The sequence below is a fragment of the Toxorhynchites rutilus genome, chromosome 2 (genome assembly GCF_029784135.1).
Source record: "Toxorhynchites rutilus septentrionalis strain SRP chromosome 2, ASM2978413v1, whole genome shotgun sequence".
Lineage (NCBI taxonomy): Eukaryota > Metazoa > Arthropoda > Insecta > Diptera > Culicidae > Toxorhynchites > Toxorhynchites rutilus.
Window position 1 is genome coordinate 164,498,440 of NC_073745.1, and position 21,930 is coordinate 164,520,369.

Here is a 21,930-nt window from a genome sequence, read left to right on the forward strand (position 1 = left end):
AGATCTCCTTGGAATGCTTGGGCAGCAAACACTTCTTGTGGTTTTGTGTTGCTTGTACTCGTTGTGGCTACTCGAGTGACAGGTGACCTCAGCATTCGTCCGCTTCTCGCGAACACATTCTCCTCTCCATCGTTTGTTGGTGTGTTATTGCAACTATTCATATTTTTCGACTGGGGGTGTGGGTGGTGCGGACCGCCCCCGGGTTCACGATTTGAGGGGTGTAGAGTCACCCCTACATTAACTAATATTTCACCATTCGGCACACCTCATATATGAATAGCGAAGAAGGAGGGGGTACAACCCGACACTTCCGCCCGGGTTCGAAAACTCCACGCCACTGGCTCACACCACTGGATAATATCTTCATTACATCCGCCTTGAACTACGCTGCACTTTGACGCCACTTCTAACTCGGAAACAATGTTCGAATTCACGAAAATTGAATGAACGATCGGAAAAAGGTACCAATAAGTCCGAAAACATCCCTGAATTCACAAAATAATTATTCATTTACATTATTTATTATTTATACACATTGATTTATAATCAGTTAAAAACAGGCAATATTTCCTCTTTCCATGATGCACATAGAACGAACGCTGCATTTGATTCGCAGAGGTATATGAATACTGTATCTCTGTATACTGTATTTTTTAGCGTTAATTTTATTTTACACTTACTAAAAACGTAGTCCCACGCAACAAAAAACGTTGAGGATCGCGTCAAAATCGGCTGTTCCGGCGTGGAATTGCTCTATATTTTGTGTCTACTTAGTAGTACCGCAACTGTTAGAGGGATTTTTTCTGATGTAGACAGTATGGGGATTTTAAAGAGTTTTCACAAATTTATAAAAGTCACAAGAAAATTATAAAATTTTCCATTTATTTTAAAAATTGAACATCAATAGGTCGATAAGTACATTGAATTTACAAATGTAAACATATTTATACTAATTATACACAATTTTATATTAAGGTATTTACAGACGGTAACTTGAATCTATGTATAAGAAAGTATTTTCTAAATCTATTTTTATATGCGAGAAGAAGAGAAATAAACGTTTGGATGTACAAAAACCGATTTGTTTTTTGCTCTATGAATTTTGCAACTATAACATTCATTAACATTTCACTGTGTACCCGGCGACGTAGCAGAAAATGATTATATGCATGAATTTCATTTTTAATGCCGTACCCTTAATTGTACAGTAATCATTCTAAAATTTGCAAATCTGTTTTACCTTCTGGGGATTAATGGTGAATTTGAAGAAAAATTACGCTCTGTCATAATCATACGGTATTGCATTGCAGAAGGACAAAAAACTTCCACTACAAAGAAAAGTTACGCCATTAAATTCTACACGAACCGAGCATGTTTTAATTTTTATAACACATTTACAACTTGAACATAATTATTTTATGCATTTTTATGAATCCTAACGAGCCCAACTGCGGGCGTAAGCAACGAGTTGAAAAGTGAGATTTCTTAATTACAGCATACCGGGGGATGAAATGCCCACCTGAAATGTGATATGGCTATCACATTCCAGGGATTACAAATTTACTTGTGCACCTTCTATGTGCACATGGGAAGAAAAAAAATCCTTAATCAAACGATACCATTTATGTGCTACGCGACTGAAGAAGGATCTCGGTTTTCGTCTTGTCGCTGGAATCCTGCAGCAGTGACTGCTCGTTAGAATCGAATAATGAGACTGAAAACAACAATGGAGCAGCGTGACAGGCATTTCAAAACATTTCCGTCATCTCATTTTGAGGCTTTGTGCCAACTCGCGTTTTTGTAGTGATTTCTAAAGACACGGATACCACCACATGAAATCATGAGAATTATTTATCAGTAATTGAACGAGTGAATTTTATCTCTCTTCAAGGAAAGCAATTTTAGAGTGCAACTCTTATTGAAATTTGAACATTATTCAAATTACCTTCGATTATTAGCAATTAATGAGTATTACTTTAGCTGTCTCATATGTTTTGCTGACACCCTCTGTTATATTTTCCATTACACTCGTTTTAATCAGGCAATTAAAGGCGGATCTGTCTACAACACAACTGTTTATCTATATCACCATGTGATATATCCGCAATTGTATTCGAGACTTCGATAAAACTGGATATCGTTATTTTCCAGTTCCAAAAAGCTTCGCATTAAGATTCATTAACTTCAACATAGTTTTAGCGGAATAAATGCATAGGGGATAGTGTGGATAACAATTTTCGAAATCTACCTCTTTGAACTTATTAAAACTAAGGCCACGTTTAAAGGATTGAACTAGTTTTTTGGGTACTTTACTATTAGTTTCCACGCTGTAACTGTAATGAGAAGAATGCCGTTAGTTTAAAAGTTTAATGATTCAAATATGTGACAACTACTGGATGAACTCGTAGATAATATTTGCTGCTTCATTTTTTGGCTCTGCACCGGCGGCCAGTTGACAGATGAATGAAAGTGAACATTTGAACGGATCTCTTCTCATCATGTTGCTCCAGTCTATTTGTTCCTCGAAACTCTGCATTGGAGAAATAGAGAATAGAAAATCATAAAGCTAGATCTGGACAATATATTCTAGTTCATAAAGCTAATCTGAAACATCGTTTTTTGTATGAATATCTTCTGACCTAGAATTTATTTTTGATAATTGACCTCGAGGTTTAATCGATTACGTGTTTAGGGCATCATTGATTTTTGTTCCAGTGACGTTATCATTGGTTTTTATTTTCAAAAATCCCGGTACATATAACATAGGTTATTTTACGTTGTATCAGAATAAGTATTAGCGTTTTTATCGCCACAAAAAAGAAGGATGTCCGATTGTAGAAAACGCTTTCAATATGTATTTTTATATTCCCATCAACAATTCATTTCACAGTTCATTCAGCATTGAAATCTCAATAATCGATAAAAACCATTAAATATTTTATTTCTGGAAGTTGTAGCACCAGAACAAAATCAGAAACTATTGATAGTAGTGACTTAACTGAAGAGTCCAGTTGAGAAGTAATTTTGTGTAGAGACGAATCCAATGAAAACTGCGGAAAATGGATTGCTGAATTTCAAGTGACCGGATAAGTTTTGAATATGATCTGAAGTACATCAATTCCTAAAATTGTAGCGTAAATGCAATATATGCCTCTCGGAAGATCGTCGATTGAGATTCAACAAGTACACCAGCGATCTCATCAGGCAATGTGAATTGGCTGAAATATTGAGTACCAGAAAGCTGTGCGCAGAATGGATGCGGCATTCGTTATCAACGAAACAATAAGTCAATTGTATATAGTAAGGATAAAAATGATTTTGTGGCTCCGCGGCTGAGCGATTCGCATCACACCCATCATGCTGGGTATTTCGTGTTCCGGGTGACTTTTTCATCAATACAAATTTCATTCGATTTACAACTTTTGTCTTGAGCAAAACTCAAACTTGCTACTGAGAATACATTGAAAGTGTGTTGTTTGGTCTGAGGATCAGCACCATCGTTCTATCTAAGGCCGTTGGTTTCTGTATTATATGAAGAAGTCGTCTCCAAACTCCTCGGTCCATGGCCGTGGCCTGCGATAGGCCCGGAAGTCGCCTTCCACCTGATCGTCCTGTCTTGCACTACAAAGCTGGTTGTCATTTCATTGGTGGTGCCACAACTCTGGAACTCAATGTCCGCTTTTTCACTACTTCTGTCCCGTCTAGCACAATTCCTGCAGCGCTACGACTTCAAAGTTGCGTAAATCTAGCTCAAAGATGGCCCTATATTCACCTGGATAACAAAGCGATTTGCAGTTTCATTTCCAGATTTCCAACTGTGTTCCTATTTTCTCCCTTATGACGATGTCGATTGTTCCGGTTCGTATTTTTTCCGTTATTTGTAACATAATCAGTTTTCGTCTGTCCTTAAGTTTTCTAAGGACAGACGAAAACTGATTATGTTACATGTTACATGAAGTTGAATATAAGTAAAACTAAATTTATGGTAATCTCGCGAAATCGTTCTAATGAAAACGTCTCTATTGTAATTGATGATGAGACCATTGATCGCGTTCGGGAGATTAAATATCTTGGCGTGATTATTGATGACAAACTCAAGTTCAATACTCACATTGACAATGTCATCAAGAAAATTGCCAAGAAGTATGGAATCTTATGCCGATTGAAAAACGATTTAACTGTGTGCAGTAAAATACAGCTATACAAATCAATCATCTCTCCTCATTTAGACTTTTGTTCTTCCATTTATTTTTAGCCAATGATACACAAATATCGAGATTACAGCGTTTGCAGAATAAAATAATGCGGTTGATTCTAAAATGTAATAGATTCACTTCCTCATCTTTGATGCTGGACGCTCTAAAATGGTTATCCGTGAAGCAAAGAATTGTTTATTTAACTATGGTGTTCATTTTTAAAGTAGTTAACGGTTTGCTGCCTCGATATTTGTGTGATCAAGTTGAAAGAGGGAGTGATTTCCATAGATATAACACTAGAAACGCGAATGAATTAAGAACACCTAATTTCTTGTCATGTGCTTCACAAAATAAATGTTTTCAATTCGATGCCAAGACATATTAAATGCGCAACAACACTTACAGAATTTAAGAGGCACTGTATTTCACACGTGAAAACTGTGTTTTATTAACAGTCGAACGATTTTTTTTTTAATTTTATGACGAAGATTTTTATTGACGAAGTTTTATACGAACGGATAATAAATGTTGTTTGTAGTTTGTTTTAATATTTTCAATTAACCTGACGAAATTTTTTGAACGGATTATATTATGTAGACTATTTAAATTTTTTAAATTATCTTTTTTTTTTAATTGGTATTGATCTCTATTATGTCTGTCATGATCTGGTGATGATGGACTATTCTTATTTTTATTTTGTTGTTTTTATAGTTGTATTAGTTGAAAAAAGAAATAAAAGTAGTCTACAAAAGTTTGAACGTCGCGCGCGTGCCACGCGTGCGTGATATTAAATTGAAAGATTTCTAAGTGCCGGTCTAGGAAATTTTCGTAAAGGAAATTTTCTCGGTTTCTCTGAATGAGGATATTCATTGTCAATCCAAAACAAGGCTGGCGGTTGGACTTGTGCTCTGGTGGACCCTTTGGCTGCAAGGGCCTCGTCGGGACCGTATCGGCTTTGTGGCGGACATGACTGAGTATTGGATTGTCTTTGGAAATTGCAATTTTTTTTAACTTATATCTATGAATAAAATCAGTGCGTTTTTTTTGTGTTTGCTAAACTGATTTCAATGTTGAGAAAAAATAAACAAATTTAAATTTAGATAACTCGTCTTGCTCAAACCACTGTAGGGGAAGGAGGCGGGACCATCATCATCATCATCATTTAAACAGATTGATGTTTTGGAATGGCCAGCATGTTCTACGGAGCTAAACCCTATTGAACACCTCTGGGGAATGATGGACGATGGATTTATACTGGTAATCGTCAATTTTCAACGGTTGCTGAGCTGAAAACTGATATTCTTCAGTCGTGGAATGATATTGAACTGGCAACACTGCAAATCTTGATACGAAGTATTTCAAGACGTATCTCTAAAGTAATAAAAAGATTTAAAAGTTAGATTTTAAAGTAAAGTAAAAGATTTTTTCATCATCAACTCAGAAAAAACTGCTAGTGTTTATGAAAAAAACATTTTAATCAATCAGCCATACAATGAAATAAAAAAAAATCTTAAGTTGGAATCATATTTTTGAACTACATTTGAAATATCATTGAAGAAAAGGCCCGGAAATTATACATCTTCCATGAATTTCAAATATATGAGTGGTCCCATTTTATGAAAAGCACTGCAGTGTTTTTATTCTTATTCAAAAGAATAGACTTTCTGTTGTACTTTTTTGAGTCGGTTGGATGTAGAAACTCACAAAAAAGACCTAGTTAACAGAACTGATTTATTTATTAGGATGAAGCAAGCTCTCACGCAGTTCAAAAACCATCAGGTACAGTGCTTCTGGATGTTAGACCTCTACAGCAGTAATAGCAGTCGCGGAAGTGTATTCCGACAGTCTTCCGTCTTCTCTTCTTAGGAATGAAATCTGTTGATTAGAAGATCATTGGAATGTGTCCCTACTATAGAACCGTGCTTTTCTTATTGAAAGTTAAACATTATCGAACAACCTGGTGCGTCTCAGCATCTTGAACCCGTCGGCATTAATAGTACTAAGGTATGTGAATCGACCTCGGTGGTAGTGTCGCCGGAATAGAGTAACACTCATTTCTATTTCAGAATTTACTCTTTTGGATCAGCCCTATTCATGATAATACATTATACGAATCAAATTGGCTTGGCCGGCGTATCTTAGCAATGATAAATGTTACTCTGAGGCGATGAACATATAGGTTTATTGGATTTTGGGAAGAATGCCAAGGATACGTTTTTAGTTTTTTCTTTACGATGGTTATGAATCAACAAGATCCATGACCCATTTCTCATTTACTTGAGTTTCATCTCTTGAAAAATAATAAAAATAATTATTCTTTTCTCATGAAATTGATGCTCATTGGTTTTTGGAAACAATTTGATTCTGGAAATAATTATAGAGATACTACATACAAGGGGAACACGAAAAGCGTGAGACTAGCAACATTCTGTCAAATTTCGAACAGTCATCATCACTGGAGATATTCCGGATTGGCTGCACTTTTCATAGTTTGTATTTTGCCTAGTACGAGATATTATTTATGTTCTAGAAAATAGAATCAATTACATGTTTAAGGCGGTATTCTAGTCTAGAAATTTGAAAAAAAAAAAATATTTTTTTCCTTTATATTTCTGTAGTTAGGCATTCAATAATATAAACAAGGACTTATCAAAAATCCTATTATTTACCGAATTAGAGCCATTTTAGTGATGCGGTATATAACCTGAATACTCAGCAGGAACATGCCTTCGGGCAAAAATACCTTCTTACGATAAGAATTTCCCTATTACGTTCAAAAATTTCCATCGAGTAAATTCTAATTTTCCAGCATTGCTCTTCGCATTGCTGTACTACAATATTAGCGCGTGGCCTGACGGGAAAGTTGCTATAAAACCGCGTGGCACTCACCGTGTTAATTGAGTTTGTAAAGACAATCTGCAATGTTGGTAATTTTAGCAACATGATTTACCGATATCACGATCATAAAGATATCCCGATCACATAAAGATGGTGGAGTGACTTACACCAACGATATGAGTAAATGCTGAGTATGTGGAATAATTCGATGTCCGTTTTCCGTTATCCGTAATCCGAGGAGTTATAATGCTAAGTACCAATATTATTTTTATTTTACTACTGATCTGATTGTTTCATTATCTACTTGAAGATTCAGTTGCAGAAATTTAGGTAATTATAACATTAAAAAACACAATTGCTTCTCTTTGTTCATCGCAGTGCAGTGTACAGAAAATAGTAATTATATGAGCAGCGTTTCAATGGTTTCTTATAATAATCTATTTGGAAACACTAAGTAATAAGCCGCTATCGTGACAGCAACGTTTGGACTCAACAAAGAATGTGATTCAAATGTAGATTTAGTTTATAGCACATAATACTGATAATTGTTGATTTTAGAACGATGTATGAAAGCTGTATATAAATACGTCTGTTATGCGGACAAACAGTGATTTTTCGAAAACGTTTTTTCAAAATTACTCAAATGTTTTCGAACAAAAAAATTTTTGTTTGCATGTTGAGCAAACTTATTACATTGCGTAGAATGCATAACGGCAAAAAAGTCGATTTTGTTCATTTTGTCGATTACGTCTCCTAAACAAACATGGGCAGCGAAACAAAGAACTTCAAACGTGTTTTTCTCGAAACAAGTTTTTTCAAACTGGCGTACACGATATCTCAAGTTCTACTGAGCCGATTTATGTCAAATTTATATGAATACAATCTGCAGGCATCTCTCTATCACATGACCATGAATACTATAATATTTAGATTTTACTATTTTTAAAAAAATGGGAAACGTAAGAAAAAAGCCACATTTTGTTTTTCAAACGGCCGCCATTTTGCCAAAAAATATGTTTCTGATTTGTCCGAGGTTCATGCGATAGCGGCATCATTACTGATTCAGAATCTGTTCGATTTTTTGTATCAGATAACCAGAAGGGTTGGAATCGTGTGCGCCATGGCACAACTTTATTTTTAGCCATCTCACTTCATCAGCTCTTAACTATTCTAGAATACTTAATGCAATCCAGCAAGCCGAGTTGTCAAGTCTGTTGAGAAACAACCAAATATCAGTTCCGGACTGTGCAATATGAGTTTGTCATTCGTATTATCCACTTGTATGAAAATCAAAATCAGTGTTGCCACATATTCATCTGTACTTCAAAGGATAATAATCTTCTGTACCTTCTTTAAGAAATCTGTACCATTAAAAATATTCGTTACACGGAAAACCTCTTCTACTATCATCAAAAAAAATAGTATTCAAGCCTTAACTTAGACTACATACTATCAATTGTAAAAAGATTCGATTATGAAAGTTTTCTTTAATATAAATTAATGAGAGTATAGTATTAAAAACTGCCCTCATCGTAAAAACATTTAAACGCTTACAATAATACAATGTTATACAGGTTTTTTCTTAGAATTTTACATTAAAGCAGCCTTGATAGTCGAATCATTGCAATCGAATCTCTTCCTTTTCTGCTTTATCAACGTGTTATAAATTGAAATTTGTGCCAAAAAAAATCGAAAAAATCTTTACTTTTCCAGATGTATCTATACATGTGGCAACACTGATGAAAATGGCTATATCTTAGTTGTTTCTCAACTGACTAACAGCCTACGCAGACTGCCAACTTTTTGTAGGGCGATAGTTTAATTGGCTGACATAATCAGTATGGAGTGATATGTATATGTGCGCGTTACACCGATTCAGTTGGATCGGTCTTTGCACTAGGCTCGATCAAACATCGGCCGATTAAAAGTCTGCAGTTTGCGGGGGCTCTAATGTCTAAACCAAAAAACCTATAAATTCTTTCAAGAAGTAGGTTTCGAAAATTGTTAAAATGCGTTTTGATTATGAAGTGAGTTTTGAAGACTAAATGTTGTAAAACATTTTTTTCTATTACTTCAAATTCTGTTTTTAATTCATGCACAATGGAATTTTCGACTAGATTTATCAGAAAAGCAAACAAGTTCTCCTCTCCAAAGGTTTTTAATGCCGTGAAAATTGACGAACTGACATTCCCTTATGGAGACAAAAAGCTCGGAATCATGGCAGAGCGAGGTAGTCTCGGGCATGATTCTTGTCCTCAAAAACCTGCAGCAAACATCACTAAAAGCCGAATGAAAAAAAATGTGATTGCAATAAGTCACCGCCCGCATTGTTATTGGATGTACAGGGTCTTTCAGATTAAACGCTCACGAAACAAAAATCGAATAGCTTCTTATAATTTTTTTTCTGCTCTGTCGATGGTAACACTGCATTCCCCACTTCGGGACGATAATATTCGGCTTCTCGTTCAATCTGATCGGATGGTTTCGAGTGTCAAGATGTAAAATTTACAAGTAAGTGTATTTTTAGTGAAATCGTATTACTCAAGCAACCGAAGCCTTAACCCTTTCATTACGGCACTGCGCCGAAAAGTATGCACATCGCGCTGGTGTGATCGAAGAGCAGTATGAATTTCATGTCGTCTAAAGGCGACGCTCGTACACACAGCTCGTCGCGCGGATGTCGTCTACAGACACCGCTCGTAACGAAAGGGTTAATGAAACTTTGTCCTCTTATGGTAAGAATTTCAACATTTCTCGTCGTCGATTACTTCCTCTGTAGGTACGTGAAGGACCTTTACTATGGTAATAAGCCACACAATTTGGAGGAACTTAAAGAAGAAATAACTCGGATTTTCAACAGCATCGAAGTCGTAATGATGAAGTTTAGTATGAAGAATATTTTGTTCACCGTTTAAAACGCGTTATCGAAAAAAGGGGTGGTCACATGAAAAATATCCTAAAATAACCTTTATTTTGTTTTTTTAAATAAAAATCGGTTAACTTCTGTTGAAGTTACTGAAATTTGTTGCGTGAGCGTTTAATCTGAAAGACCCTGCATTGCCGTTCGTGCCATGAGACGTGCAAGACTAACCAAATAGAATTTACTGAAAGGAAATACACAAAACTTTTAACGATTGTACCCAGTTCAGAAGAGAAACGATTTCAAAGTGGCTGTTTACCATGGTATAATACTCGAATGTAGCATTTTGACGTTTATGTGATTCGCATCTTCGAAGGTACAATAGTGTTGAAATGTTTCGTGTATTTGCTTGTTTCCGGTGCGATTATTTCATTTGCAATTTCTCCCGGACAGAACTTTCAACATACCCTCCGTGAGTACAAAATATCCACGGAATTTATCAGAAATTTTCTCAACAAACAAAACCAATTGCATCTAAATAAGTATATTTTTCGTAAAAGTTATAATTATTTAAACATTGATAAAATTATGTTAGTCTCATTTTTTTATGTCTAACCCTTTTTCTATTACTAATACTTACAGTTAAAACGCTAGTTCGGTTGAAATTTGTTGTGCCTCTTTTCCCGGAGGCCATGAAGAGGGGCTTTGAGAGCTTCATAAAGTCCTGCGCCAAAAGATGCATAACGTATAATGATCCCAAACCAACGATTGCCAAAAGTAGTAATCTGTTAAAGACACAAAAGTAAGAAGAAAAAAACATGCCGTCAACGGTATTTAGAGATATCGCTCAACAATCGGTAACGTAATTTAGTAACAATACAAATATCAACAGTAAAGTTCCGGTTATCAGCAAGACGAAGCTAAAACCGGTATGTTTTCTTATCCTACGCGGGAATACTGTACTCACTCGCTTTACACTAACTGTTATTCATCGATTTTACGTGCATTTAACTAACGCGCACACGAAGCAGAAAAAACATCTCCACTAAACTTGAAGCAGACGACAAATAAATGTATTGCACAATATGAGTACGTTTTCTGTACTGATTACGTATCTTGTGGGTTTACGGGTCAGTTATGCGTTTCTGAATGAAGCACGATGTGTACCTCTTCATGTCCATTTGACATTCCTTTATGCTCATATGACATTCTATGAAATTGAAACTTATTTTCGCTGCATGGATTCTCACAGTCCATGAAACAAAAACTTTGCGGAATGATCTATCAGAAGATCTTCATAAAATAGAAATCGATTACAAAGCAAAAAAATTACAACGATAAAAAGCAAAAATTGAATACATCGATTATCATGTCGGGCCCCGCGTCGGTTCCTAGGGCCGACGTTGAGCTTTTTGGTAGGAAAGCGCTGACTGACCGGGACTGACAGTTACACAATAAGAACATAAAAATATATTCGGTTTGTTTTCGGATGTTTTATAAAATTTGAATACTTTCTAGTCGAATTTCTGACTATTTTTTATTCATCTTCTTCTTCTTCTTCAATGGCACTAACGTTCCTAGAGGAACTTCGCCGTCTCAACGTAGTATTACTTGCGTCATTTTTATTAGTACTTTGTTGAGATTTCTATGCCAAATAACACGCCTTGAATGCATTCTGAGTGGCAAGCTCTAGAATACGCGTGATCACAGTGCCAGTCGGAGGAAATTTCTTTGACGAAAAATTCCCCCGACCAGAACGGGAATCGAACCCGAACACCCGGCATGTTAGTTATGACGCTAACCACTCGGCCAAGGGAGCACATATTTTTTATTCATACAATAAGTATTTTTGGGTGCTTGAGCTGGAGCTCTTGATTCGGGTTGAATGGAAAGTGCAGCAAGAAAAACTCGGTGTTCAACGCGTTAATAATCAAATTATTAGTTTTATGAATGAACAAAGTTCAGTTTTCATAAGAAAAAATGTATATACATGACTCCCAACACAACTCTCTATTGTGGAGCCGATCTGGCGTAGTGATAACATCCATGCCTCTCACGCTAAAGGTCACGAGTTCAATTCTCACTCCCGACATTCTTCCAAAAATGGAAGTAAAAGTGACGAACCAGCCAAATGAGTTGAAAGTCACTAAAATACAGAAAAAAAAACAACTCTCTATTAATGTGCCATAGCAATGATGGTGTTGTTTTCTTCAGTTTAGTCTCCGACATCGTCCTTAGAGAATGTCTGATATAACTTCTAAGAACTATAAAGAATCAGTAACTTGAATTTTCGAAAACAATTAACCCTTTGCGGTCGGATAATTCCCCTTGAAAGAAATCCTCTTATCGTTCCACGCTAATAATATTTTGTTTATACCGAGTACCGTTACCTATTATTTAAAGAAACTCCTTATACATGAAAAAGTTCACTAGACATTGAAATTCGTTTAGAAAAAATGTAAATTATTACATTGTTGAATTAAGTTTTTAGTATGATTCCTTGCTATGGTGGCTGAGGGCAGACAAACGACCACAAAGGGTTAAACCATTTCCGTTAACAAAACAATAAATTTTCTATGATTCACTACATTCACTACACTCTTCACGTGTCCAATATGTTACGGCATGGTTATCCATCTTCAATTCATTTCATCATTCAACTCAATGTTATTTACCGGAAGAATAGTAGAATCAAGATAAGATGTTTTATAACACACTCGTTGTTGAGATTTAACAAATTCACTATTATAATACAGGCCACCTGTGATAGCAATTACTCTCTTGTCACATATCGAAAACCATATTACCAACGTACCTTATGCCCATTTCTAACACTAATGTCGGATGTGACATTTAGATCGTGGAGGCCAATATTTATAGAACAGATACAGAACCACCGTTTTTTCTATGTGCAGAGAGATTTTTCCACAGAGCGCTGGTCCAGAACTGTTCACTAGGGCTGAATCTCGCAAATATTGTCACCGCTCGGAGTCGCAGCACGTAATGAAAGCGAAAAAAATAAAACATTTCTATGTTATCTCCGAATGCACCTCCAAAGGAGCCATATATGCTCTAACCCGTTTAGCTTGTTTCTTTTGGTTACCTAGTAACAATATAGGAATGACCCATCTGAGTGCGTGTTCAAAGCTAGACTCCCGCCATTCACTGGCTGCTAATGGCGCAAATCGACTCAGCTTACCAAAGCATTCGGTGTTGCATGCAACTTTTGCTTTGCCTATTTCCGCATTAGCGCCAATAGATGAGGTAATGTAATCTTGACCATCGCTCAGTTTTTAGTAATAATCTCTTCATTAGTGAAACATCCAATGGACAGATGAGACAACACGGATGAGACACAAACACAACATTTAGTTTCGGGTTCGTTGCTTCAATCCTGTATAAGTTGCTGTGATAAGGACTTTCAGAATCGATACAGGTATTCCATTAATGCATAACAAACCTCACCTGTGTCCCATTTCTAGATTTTGTTTCACTTGTGCACGTAACGTAATTCGCTTCTTTCCGAGATTAACTAAGTCACTGGGTATTAGTTTCGTTAATTTGCGTAAGCCACTTATCTGCTCACTGTGAACTGCACATCGACTGTTAGGTGCGACTGATTAGGTAGAAATGATATTCAAACTTTTTGGCGCATTGCCAGAATAAGTAGGAAAGGATCACATGAAAGTGGAATCGGCGTCATAGAAAGTTGTAAACTGAGCACTTGACGTTCAGTCGAAGACCGGTTTATGATAAAACAAACTCATTCATTGTCGTTGGACGGAGATCGAATTACAGGTAATAGCGCAATGGCAAAAAACGGGAAGCATGTATGACATGACTGAAGATTTTAGATTTACACTAAACGTATGAGCATCTTTTTTCTGATTGGATATAACATGCTGTTGTGGATTCTTTATAAATTGCTTCAGAGAAATCCATTTAAACAGCAGATAGCTTATCTGATTTTCATTTTATAAAATTATATAAAATGCAAAACAATTCGTTCTGTTGGCCGAGTGCATATAATGCCGGGGGTTTAGAGTTCGAATTCCGTTCTAGTGGGGATTTGTTCATCCGACTCGCGCTGGTACACGCCACTAAAAATATAATCGATACGTGTTATTTGGCATGAATACCACAGGAAGATGAGATGGTGTCAGTGATTTTGAACGAGAAGTGTAGCGTCATAACTGAAAGGTGAGGAAGGCTTCGGACGTAAATTTAAACATAACATGAACGGTGTTGAGTGAGAGCAGAAAAAGTAGAGATGATGTTTTCTTTGGGTCAACATATTTGCAAGCTATACTTTGTTTTTTTTTTCAGATTTCATTAATTCTATAAACAGTATAGGATATAGATTAAATTAATTCAGAATCAACGGTGAAAACCAATAAAAATTTGCAGCCAGAATGTACTTAATATTGATGTTGTTTTATGATTACAGTTTGAATTATTTTAAAATCAACAATTCAAACCAATAACAGTATGCAATCAGAATGTACTTATTATTGATGTTGTTCTATGATTTACGTCTTTATTTGTTTTTGTTTCATTTTATACTGGCTGTTGTTGTTGCTTAAAATCTATTTTTCAATGTAACAGCTCAAAAACACTTGGATTTATTGGACGAAATCTTTAAAAAATATGCCTGGTGACTTATTGACACATTCTAATTTCATTTTGTTCGGTCATAGTGAACTGAGTAGCAGTAGAACTTGTTTTTTTGTTCAGTCAGAGTGAATCAAATACTCATGGCATTCGAAAGTCCTACGTAGCTAATCGCTGAATGCATTTTTTGCACTCGTAAAATTTAAAGACGTCATGGTGAAAAGAAAGAGATGAATAATTCGAAAATGCTAAAAAAATCAAACATTAAAGAAGGCTAATCTCAAAACAGAAAAAAAATTCATTAGTTCTGTTTAAGCGCAAGACAACAAATCCAAGGTATCTATGGGTTAGTTAATATTTAGTGGAAGGTAGTCCTGACCCGACCCTCTAGATTGAAACGGCCATTTATCACATAAAATTCTTTTTTTGCGAAGTCTGCATTGAAATGCATACTAAGCTCGGTGTAGTTCATGAGAGCTGGAAAAGGGGAAAACAGAAGCCAAATCAAAAGTTATTTTTTTCGACACTTTCAAAAATGATGGTTCTCAACCTCCTCCCCCCCCCTGGGTCCTCAATCGATCCTCTATTTCAGCGAATCTACTCCCTATTGTCCGGAAATGGCATACACCTCTAAATATATAGGTAATGACCAGCAACGATGGAAAACCCCTATGATATGTGTATTTGGTAAAAGGGCTTCAAGAGCGGAAGTCGAATATCGTATTCCGGTGCCATTTTGGTAACTAAAATGATGACTTTGGTTCATTGAAAACGGTTCTAAAAGACCAATGTCAGTGGAGTGGAGTTAAACAAAGGAAGTGTTAGAGACGAAATATGTTAGAGCGAATGACGATAGAAAAAGTGCACATGCACAAACGCAATGGAAACAGAAACAAATATAACTTCAACGCCAACGCTAACGATCCTCAACTCGGTTCTCTACTGTGAGCAGCTTGACCGTTTGAAGCAGGCGATTGACCAGAAGCGGCCAGAAATGATCAATAGGAATGGTGTTGTTTTCCACCAGGATAACGCTCGGTCTCACACATCTTTGATGACTCGCCAGAAGCTACGGGAGCTCGGATGAGATGTCCTATTGCACCCACCGTATAGTCCGGACCTGGCTCCAAGTGATTATCATCTCTTCCTGTCCATGCAAAACGCTCTTGGTGATACTAAGTTGGCCTCGAAAGAGGCTTGTGAAAACTGGCTGTCTGAGTTTTTTGCAAATAAGGAGTGGGGGTTTTATAAGGGGACAATAATGAAGTTGCCTTCTAAATGGCAACAAGTTTGCGAACAAAACGGCGCTTTTTGATTTAAATTGGATAATTTTAAGTATGTTAAATAAAGCGTCTAATTTCGATCAGAAATACGACAATTCTTTTTCTCCAACCCTATACTTCTGGCGAAATTCGTCGGTAAAATGACAATTCCGTTTAGACAATTGAATATTAATTTGGAATATAAAAACAGAACACAAAACAATCCGGTGAAACGAAAACTCTGAATGAAAACAGATGGATCTCGCTAGAGATGCAACTGTCACTCTCTACACGCTTGCAAAATGTTAGTCATCAACAAAAAGTTACAGGAGGGTTGTATCCGAAACACGACCGCATATGACGTAGAATTACATTGAGCTGTTATCGCATACTGATTCATGATATGCTCGAAAAATTACATTATTAAACTCTTTGATAATAATTCGATGGCTCTGAAAAGGAGCGTTTAGTTTGATTGTTGGGTATTGTTTGTTCACTCCACCAGTAGTACAATCGTACGATGATGCCAAAAGGATGTTGATTAGTCGTTGGATAGTGCACGATAAAAGATGCCGAAGGCGAATGATATGAAAACGGGGGAGGCACAAATTGAACCAATCAAGATGTCGGATTTACCGCAGCATAAAATCAAACCAAAACAATAATCCATTGGACAGTTTGGTTCTGTCCATCCTCTTCTTGGTTGTAGCCTTCGTTACCCCGTGAACACTGAGTTTCTTGTACGGCTTGTATCCCAGGTTCTTCGTCATGATGGTGTGGGAGGCTCCGATCAACACACCCAGGTCAGCTGCAGTTTTCTGGATCGAGCGGTTAATTTTTCGACGAACCGGCTCTCTCACCGCCTTGATGACAGCTGGCGTACTCGCTGGACGAGGCCACCCGGATGGCCGAGCCTGTCTTCCGGAACCGATGAATGGTGGTATAGATGAAATTCTGCTTCAAATTTGTATAATAACTTATGAAACACCCTGTATTTATTCTTCTTCATTATATTAAATCATCAGGGAGTGCCCAAATCGATTAATGCAAATATCTCGTAAATTCATTAGCAAATGACTAAACAATAAGCGCTTTTTTTATAAATCGTTTATTTGTACAGGCTCAGTTACATAAGTTTCAAGGAGCTAAATATGATAACATTGACCATAAACGCAGATATTGTTGCTGATTTATACGAAATAACAGCGTTTCTAAAATAAGCGCTTGAAATTGGACAATTTTCACAATGCGGTAGATTTTTCGTTTTCAAGTTTGCACCCCAATATGTTCCCGAAAGCATCTCAAAATCAGGACATGTCCTGCTGAATCAGGACAGATGGTATCCCTATATTTGTACAATTATTCAATTCCCTTTTTTTCCTTTTTTTAGAGCAGTCAAATGCTCACCACCGGTGGTACGCGCCGGCGGGAACGTGTTAATAGAAAGGGCCTGGCCGGGTATGGAAGTAAAAAGTGCCCCAAACCAAATCATCCGCTCTATGGAAAATATTGTATAGGGTACTAAATAAGAAAAATTTACTATTTTTTCGAACCCCTATGAGGTTCAACAAAGGATCTATGGTAGAAAACGTAGTTATCAATTTTTCGCATGCCATTCTGGATAGCTTCGAGATAAAAATTCCAAGAAAATACTGAAAGTGCATCTTATAATGGTGTATCGAGAAATATAACAAAAAAAAAAATATAAAAAATTTAAGTACTAAAAAAATTCTTGAAATATTGAATAATTTTTTTCACTCCAATTCCTATTTCAATTTCATTATGCACCTTTTCTATATGCTGTTTTTTTGAGAATTTTATCAGTGTTGAGCGGTACAAAAAATATTTCCAAATTTTGATTTTTTTTTTTTAGAACTTTGAGACCAATTAAAGGTTCAGTTTATATTTAAATATGTATATTTATTTGTTTATGAATTTATTATATGTGTTGATGTTGGTGATCTTTTTTCAGAATATTTCAAGAACTACGCAGTTGCAAAATATCTTATAATTTTTTTATATTTTTTCAATTTTTATGTGATTTTCTAGCATTTTTAATTTTTCCTAAAATCTATTATTGTATTGTTTTCGTGTATTCGTAAAACGAGCTCCAAATCTTATCACCAGCGCTATGAAAAGTATTGATGCAAATTAGAAAACTAGATATTTTTTCTCATTCCCTATATGATTCACTATAAGAACTTTGGCTAAAAACGAATTTTTTTCACGACACTCTCAATCAGGGCTAGTTATTTTCGAAGCTAATAAATGTGATTGAATTTTATTCATACAACTCTCACTTCCACTACAGTCATTTTCGGTGGATTAATTTCAGTGTATCGGGGTGAAGTGGAAACGAAATATTCTCTACGCATACAGTAACATTCATTCTTTTGTTTCGTTCCTTTCCTCTTTTGTTCTCTTACAAGTATAAAAGCAGAAGCTTTCACTGACGATTAAAACTGCTTGAACGGGTTATATTTATTTTCATTTCGCATGTTAGAGGATGCTTGCTGCTTTCAAACGTAAGTTTTATTTTACCAAAATGGATCGTCGCGGACCGTGTTCAAAATTCTTCAATCACTTGTAAATAACATGTTTCTCTGTTATTTGGAATACATGTTTGTTACAGAAAATGTAATAAAATGAAAGACGACACAGATCGGACTATTCCTTTCTCGAGTTTTTCACCCTCTCTAAGGGTGGAAAGAATAGTCCGATTTGAGCTGTCTTCATTTTATTATATTTCCTGTATCAAACATGTATTCCATGTTACAAAGAAGCATGTTATTTGCAAGTACGCTGGATTCTTTTTTATGCGTGTTATTTTTTACGCTATTCGCTCAAAATTACGCGATTTTTTTATGCGATTTGCTTGAAATTACGCGATTTTCGACTAGGTCTGCGCTTTCAGCGTGCCCACGCAGAATTGCGAGCGCATACACAACGCCGGAAGCACGCGCACGCACATACCATTGGGTGCACAAACACGCACACACACACACACACGCAAACATGCACAAACATGTGCACAATAACGCGAACGCACACAAACATACAAATGTACGCACAGGTGCGCACAAACGCACACACACAAGCACATACACGCACACAAACGTGCACACGCACAGACGCACGCACGGAAAGAATCGAGCACGCACGTGCACACACGCACACAAATACGTGCACACGTACGCACACACACCCACACATGCCCATGCACAAAAAAACGCGCACACCTGCACACAAGCAAGAAAAAACACGCGCAAACGCACGTACATACGCGCACAGAAACACGCACAAATGCGCGCAAACACGCCTACACATGCCCGCGCATAAAAAAAGCGCACACCTGCATGCAAGCAAGAAAAAAACACGCGCACACACGCACACAAACACCCAAAAAACGCGCGAACATACACAAACACCCACACAAATACACGTGCACGCACACAAATAAGCACAAACACAAACATCGGGCTGTCGAATACTCGGCTATCCGGACTCGAAGCTGACCGGTATCCAGTATCCGATCAAACCACTATCCGTTTCATCACTAATTTCACACTGACAACTAGCGCCGGTAAATAATTACTCCTGCAGGCATACTACACAACCCTCACTGCACCGTTATCATTAGTTTCAGTGAATAAGTTTCGAATGCAACAAGGAAACATTCCTTTCTATACAAACTGCCAGAATACATGGATGCTTCAAATTAATTTCCAAGTGACGATTTCTAACGTCGCTTTGGTTTGCAGAATGAAAGGAATCAACGTGAAATGAAAGGAATATGTACGAAAGAGACGAGATATTTTTCTTATTGTGCGTGAATAGAGAATAGATATATTTTTAGCCTGCATGGTTCTGGTTCTGTTCTGAGAAGCGATAGACACAATATTGAGTGACGATGTGCTAATTGAAGTGAAATTGTCAGGCCCTGCTCTCAATAGCTTGTAAAAATGAAAATATAGAAAAAATACTCATAGTGTATCATAGTATTTTTTTTTTTTATCTTCGCTTATTTTTCGTCGGCCTATTTCCGCCACTTTAGTGCCAATCACCGACATCAGGGAGGCGACTCCACCTGCTCCTACCTATCAGACTCAACAACTCATGAGCCGGGCCAACTTCTTTTACTTCCGCTCCGAAGGAAGACGTAACCAGAGATTTTTCGCCTCAGAAAATCCCAACGACGCCAGCTGGGATTGAACCCAGGCCGATCGGATTGTGAGGCTGTTACGCTAACCATACAACCACTGGCGCCGTCGCAGTGTATCATAGTATACTAAAACTATCTTACTATGATAAAATTACCATCGAAAAGCCAATTTTTTTTGGCATTTCGAAATTTTTTTGAAACGAAATTGGTTGATTCTATGAATAGAACAGATGTTGATATGTTTAGTCTTGTGAAATTTTTTTTGAATAATATTTCTCGATACACCATGGCAAGTTATCTAGAAAGGCGTGAAAAGCTTTGAATAGTACGTTTTTAACCATAGACCCTATGTTGAACCTCATAGGGGTTCAAAAAATAGTCAAAATTTCTTATACAATATTTTCCATAGAGCGGGTAATTTGGTTTGGGAGACAATTTTCACTTCCATACCCGACCAGGACCTTCCACCCCTTTCCTGTTGACCGATAGATCTGAAATTAGGAACGCACTTTTATCTCTGCAGTCATTATAAAACTGCATATTTCATGATTTAAAAAAAAAAAAGGTGGATTACATATTTTCTCAAAACCCCATCAGTATGGATATCAAATGATACTGTAATGTACTAAAAGCTAAAAATAATTAGGCAAATGCAGTATCACACCCCTTCCTTCATTAAAATATACTTAGTGTATAATATCTTTTAGTTATTCTTTGACAACGTATATGAACACCTACGAACGGAATTGTGGTTCAAAACTAGACACTGTGAACCAAAAAATGATTAATTTAATTCATTCCAGCATTATAATTGGAATTTTGTAATCATTCCTTTCAAAACCCCACTCCGATGCTCCAGGCTGTTGTTGATATTTTTCTTTAGCTTTATTTAGCATATTATATTCCGGAGAAACCGACTCGTTACAATTTTTCGCCTCTTCCTAGGAGCTGCTTAATTATGAATACGATTCTTGAAATGTGCCAGGCTTGAATGATAAACAACGTGGATGGGCTAAATATGGCGTCTAGCAGTCTATGTTACTCTTTTACTCTAGCCACTCTTTTTCACATCAGCGCACTCTTTTCAATACTGTTTGGGTCCTTGTTATGGAAGCAAGCAGATTCATAATGTCGTCAAGAGCTACGGGTGATCATCGCACGACAAAATGCAGTAATTAATTTTATGGCATTTTCATATTTTTCACTGCTATTGGCACGTTGAGGTGTAAGGAAAATGCAGATTAATGGTAAAGTGGAAAATGGGAGTTGGGAGTTTTTATTATCATTACTTTTTTCACCATTTATGAAATTTTCCGTTGTTTTTCATTTGGTTTCAAGGAACAGTATTGTATTTTTCGATTCGAACTTTCGATGTCACACTTTCTTTGCGCTTCTCAATTTTAAGAAATATATTATGGATTGCATATTATTTCCGCTTTACTGGATGAATAGTATTGAAGGGACCTTGGAAACATTACATTGTGGGCCAAGTTTTAGTTGTTTTTTTCTTATATTAAAACACGCAGGTATGGTTATAGTTACGATATATTTTGTGTCTATCTGCAATTCGTACGCACCTACTTTTCTTGCTTATCGTGTTTTATGTCACCAATTCATCGTCTTAAAACATTTAACGTATGTCAGCTTCATCTGCGATGTGGAATCAATAATAAAGCGTTGGTTGTCATTTCGCATCACCACAAACCCTGTGTGTTACACGAGTATACTTTTCAAAAAAGTTAAGTTGAGCATGTAGGTTTAGCATAGTACTGGATGACTGCATTAACAAAGGGTCATCCATTAGCGACTTGACAGTTTTGTGTTTTCATGTGATCGAACATTTTAATGATCTGTCAATGTCAAAACGCTTAATAATCATTAAAAATTACTACTGAAACTCGGGATCGGTTTTTTGTTTCAGATAACCAGAAGAGCTGGAATCGTGTACGCCATGACACAACATTTTTTTTTAACACTCTCACTTCATCAGCTTGTAACTAT

General features: G+C 36.5%; 1 protein-coding gene across 2 annotated transcripts; it reads right to left on the reverse strand.

Annotated features, from left to right (window-relative positions):
* Positions 1-911: 911 nt before the first annotated feature.
* On the reverse strand, positions 912-13,544 carry LOC129769063 (uncharacterized). 2 transcript variants are annotated; one of them, XM_055771076.1, is made up of 4 exons: positions 13,360-13,544; positions 10,535-10,679; positions 2,394-2,530; positions 912-2,333 (listed from the first exon to the last, which is right to left on the reverse strand). In XM_055771076.1, exons 1-4 carry the CDS (start codon positions 13,368-13,370, stop codon positions 2,141-2,143), a joined length of 486 nt encoding a protein of 161 aa, XP_055627051.1. In that variant the 5' UTR covers positions 13,371-13,544; the 3' UTR covers positions 912-2,140. The 2 variants fall into 2 exon arrangements, with proteins under 2 accessions (XP_055627051.1, XP_055627050.1); XM_055771075.1 differs by lacking the exon at positions 13,360-13,544 and adding an exon at positions 12,710-12,968.
* Between the last annotated feature and the right edge of the window lie 8,386 nt (positions 13,545-21,930).

Excerpts from the sequence above, each read along its gene's own strand:
- LOC129769063 (XM_055771075.1), bottom strand. The coding sequence starts at position 12,747 with ATGTCACATCCGACATTAGTGTTAGAAATGGGCATAAG. Across the intron at positions 10,680-12,709 it reads GTGTTAGAAATGGGCATAAG|ATTACTACTTTTGGCAATCG; the intron begins GTACGTTGGTAA and ends TGTCTTTAACAG. Across the intron at positions 2,531-10,534 it reads ACCGAACTAGCGTTTTAACT|AGTTTCGAGGAACAAATAGA; the intron begins GTAAGTATTAGT and ends TCTCCAATGCAG.